Source organism: Colobus angolensis, unplaced genomic scaffold, assembly GCF_000951035.1.
Source record: "Colobus angolensis palliatus isolate OR3802 unplaced genomic scaffold, Cang.pa_1.0 Scaffold107, whole genome shotgun sequence".
In the NCBI taxonomy this organism is placed as follows: domain Eukaryota; kingdom Metazoa; phylum Chordata; class Mammalia; order Primates; family Cercopithecidae; genus Colobus; species Colobus angolensis.
In genome coordinates, this window is record NW_012111697.1 from 1,204,870 (window position 1) to 1,209,156 (window position 4,287).

The window sequence follows — 4,287 nt, forward strand, 5'->3', positions numbered from 1 at the left end:
AAAAAAAAAGAAACAATGTTCATCATCTTATTTCCAGAGTCATTGCCGCATCCTACGATAAGACTGTGAGGGCCTGGGACCTGGAGACAGGCAAGCTGCTGGTACGTATGCCTGCCCAGTGGGCGCCTTGCAGCTTGACCAAGCCTCAGGCAGCTTTGGGTTGGACCCTGGGTAGGGGGAGGTGACAGAACTCCATTCTTCTAGGAAGGAAGTGTGTTCCTGGGGATGGAAGGTACAGATGTGACCTGCACCCCACAACGGCCATTGCTTGCAAAAAGTCTGGAGGGTGAGAGGGTGGGCACTGGGGGAGGAAGACTCCTGGAGGAGGCAGATGGAACCAAGGCTTCTGCTTGAAAGATGGGATGGGTTTGGATACACAGAAAGAAGCCAGAATGGGGGTGGAGTGTGGGGGCTGGTATTCCGGGCTCCCTGGTAAGATGTTTGGATTTGATTAGGGAGGAAGTGGGGCTGAGGCCGTGGGACAAAGGCCATGTGCCCCCAAGAACCAGGGGCCCTTACCAGTCTGTTCTCTTTATATCTTGGAGGGGCCACTCTCCATCCATCCCACAGGCCCAAGACTCCCACTTGGCCCTGCACCTGCCCCAGGCAGCCTCAGTCCTGCTCAGGGGCCTCCTTGGGGTCTCCTGCCCCACCCCTGCGGTCCCTCCCTCTCAGCTCCTGCAGGCCTTTCCTCTCCCTTCCTCCTTCCTTTCCTTAAAAAAACAACTTTTCGGCCGGGCACGGTGGCTCAAGCCTGTAATCCCAGCACTTTGGGAGGCCAAGACGGGCGGATCACGAGGTCAGGAAATCGAGACCATCCTGGCTAACATGGTGAAACCCCGTCTCTACTAAAAAATACAAAAAAACAAAAAAACCCAAAAAACTAGCTGGGTGAAGTGGCGGGCACCTGTAGTCCCAGCTACTCGGGAGGCTGAGGCAGGAGAATGGCATAAACCCAGGAGGCGGAGCTTGCAGTGAGCTGAGGTTCAGCCACTGCACTCCAGCGTGGGTGACAGAGTGAGACTCCGTCTCAAAAAAACAAACAAACAAACAAAAAACAACCTTTCTTGTTAGTGCAAAGGTCAGTTTATATTCATTGTAAACATTTTTGGAAAGACAAGATAAGCCAAGTTTTTATTTTATGATGATGATGATGACGATTTTTAGAGAGAGGGTCTTGCAAACTCTGTCACCCAGGCTGGAGTGCAGTGGTGCCATCGTAGCTCACTGCAGCTTCAAACTCAGATGATCCTCCCGCCACAGCCTCCCAAGTAGCTGGGACTACAGGCGAGCACAACCACACCTGGCTAATGATTTACTTTTGTAGAGATGGAGATCTTGCATGTTGCCCAGGCTGGTCTCAGGCTCCTGGTCTCAAGCGATCTTCCAGCACTGGGTTTACAGGTGCGACGCACCACACCTGGCTTAAAACAACCTTTTGACTGTTGGCTCATTTCAGTGGAAGGTCAGGTATGATGCCTTCATCGTCTCCTGTAAGTTTTCTCCTGATGGTAAATACGTGGTCTCAGGCTTTGACGTGGATCATGGAATCTGCATAATGGACGCTGAGAACATCACCACCGTTTCCATCATCAAAGGTGAGGGTGTGCGGGTTCCCTGACTCTTCAGTGTGCCATAGGAATAGCCACTTGTCACTGACTGACAGTGACCTTCCATTGCTTTATTTGGTGAAACTGTAATGGTATGAAGCACATCATTAAAGCTGGGACACTGGGCCAGGTGCGGTGGCTGGGATTACACCTGTAATCCCAGCACTTTGAAAGGTTGCTTGAGCCCAGGAGTTTGAGACCAGCCTGGGCAACAGGGTGAAACCCTGTCCCTACCAAAAACAATACAAAATTTAGCCAGGTGTGATGGCATGCACCTGTAGTCCCAGCTGCTTGGGAGGCTGAAGTGGGAAGATCACTTGAGCCCAGAGGTGGACAATGTAATGAGCTGAGATTGAGCCACTGGACTCCAGCCTGGGAGACAGAGTGAGACTCCATCTCAAACCAAAAAACAAAAAACAACCCAAAAAACACCCCAAAACTGATCCTCCTCAGTTAATGCTTTTCCATTCATTCAGTCTTGTGCTTTTAACAAATGACACAATGTTTGACTCCAACCTCATGTGGTCATTGAAGCCTAATCTTTTATTGAATGGAGGCTCAGCCTTCTTAACATTTTGACCTGTTTTTTTTTTTTTTGTAGAGACAGGGTCTCGCTACGTGGCCCAGGCTGATGTCAAACTCCTGGCCTCTAGTGGGCATGAGCCACTGCACCTGGCCTATTTTTAAAATACAGGAATAGTAATTGTCATATGACAATTACTACTATACAGGCTGCTGGGTGAAGGATATGGCTGATCTCTCTGTTTTTCCTTACACCTCCATGTGAGTTTACAATTATCTTAAAATTAAAGTTAAAAAAATGTGTAATCATTGTAAAGACATTCATTATGGGCTGGGCGCGGTGGCTCACAGCTGTAATCCCAGCACTTTGGGAGGCCAAGGCGGGTGGATCACCTGAGCTCAAAAGTTCGAGACCAGCCTGGCCAACATGGTGAAACCCTGTCTCTACTAAAAATACAAAAATTAGCTGGGCATGGTGGCGGGCGCCTGTAATCCCAGCTACTCAGGAGGCTGAGGTTGAATTGTTGGAACCCAGGAGGTGGAGGTTGCAGTGAACTGAGATTGCACCACTGCGCTCCAGCCACCTGCAGAGCCCAGGTGACAGAGCAAAACTGTCTCAAAAATAAAAAAAAAAATCTTTCATTATGTAAAGAAAAAAGCAAAAGGCTGCTGTGTCTGTCCTGTCTCCTCCCCAGAGGCACCTGTTATGAACCATACATTTCTGGGTGGCCTTCCTAAACCGTGTGTGTGTACCTGTGCATACACATTTGCACACACAACACTGCTTCTCATATGTGCTTTGTGTTTCTTTTTAATGATGTGGCACTATGCCATGTACAGTGCCCCACAGCCTCCCTAGTAGCCTCTAATAGCCCACCTGACACTATGCCGCCACCACGCTTCAGACTCCAGCTTTGCCCCACGCTGCTCCATGATCTGGCCCAGGCCTTTGCAAGCACTGTTCCTTCTTTCTAGAGTGCTCTTCCATTTCTGCTTCCCTCACTGACTTTTCGGGCCCTTCCTGGACCCCTCAGGGAGGCCAGGCTTCTGTTGTCTGGGCCTTGGTGGCCCGTGCACTCATCTCATGACCCGTGGCATGTGGTAGGTCATTGCCTGCTCCTGGGTGTCCCCTCCGTCAGACTGGGAGCTCTGCAGGGGCAGGGAATGGGCCAGGTGTGCTCCCGGTTCAAAGCCTGGGACATAGTAGTCACTCAGGAATGTTTGTGCAGGTGTGTAGCTCCTGATGAAAATTGGAATTGTGTTTTGTAATCTTGTCGCTGGCTGGGGAAGTCGTGGGAGTCCTCCAGCCCAGCATGTGGAAGGCGTGATCTCGAGTCCCTTTCTTCTGTGTTCTGCAGATCATCACACAAGGTCCATCACGTCATGCTGCTTTGACCCCGACAGCCAGAGGGTGGCTTCTGTATCACTGGACAGGTGCATCAAGATCTGGGACGTTACATCCCAGGCCACGCTGCTCACCATCACCAAGTGAGTTGGACCCCAGGAGGTCAGAAGGGAGTTTGGGCGGGGCGTCCCCATTCATGCCCTCCTGGATTCCACACAAGCCAGCATCCATGTGGACACGTCTGTAGCTTGGTCATGGGTGCTCCGAGGAGGCTGGGGACAGGCAGGCGGGAGGGAGCCATCAGCTGCAGCCTGTGGGCTTGGCTGGGCCTCAGATGCATTTGTTTCAATGTGAGCCACTAATGGAAACCATTGTGCAGAGAAGCCCACAAAATGTGAAGTTCCAGCATCTCCTGTAAAATGGGAAGGTCTGGCTGGGCGTGTGGCTCATGGCTGTAATGCCGGAGCTTTGGGAGGCTAAAGTGGGAGGATCACTTCAGGCCAGGAGTTCAACACCAGCCTGGGCAATGTCATGAGACCTCATCTCTACAAAAAATTTAAAAATTAGCTGGGTGTGGTGTCACACACCTGTAGTCCCAGCTACTCATGAGGCTGAGGCTGGAGGATTGCTTGAGCCCAGGAGTTTGAGGCTGCTGTGAGCTATGATTGCACCACTTCACCCCAGCCTGGACAATGAAGTAAGACCCTGTCTAAAAAAAAAAAAAAAATAGGCCAGGCGTGGTGGCTCACGCCTGTAATCCCAGCACTTTGGGAGGCTTAGGTGGGAGGATCACGAGGTCAGGAGATCAAG

The 4,287-nt window shown here is 51.0% G+C and overlaps 1 protein-coding gene across 1 annotated transcript in view; it reads left to right on the top strand.

The window, feature by feature from the left end:
- Window positions 1–4,287, top strand: part of WDR88 (WD repeat domain 88) — a 46,520-nt gene that overhangs the window by 17,498 nt on the left and 24,735 nt on the right. The window contains exons 4-6 of the mRNA XM_011948832.1: window positions 38–101; window positions 1,460–1,598; window positions 3,491–3,620. Coding sequence (XP_011804222.1) covers window positions 38–101; window positions 1,460–1,598; window positions 3,491–3,620 — 333 coding nt within the window. The remainder of the gene's footprint in view (window positions 1–37; window positions 102–1,459; window positions 1,599–3,490; window positions 3,621–4,287) is intronic.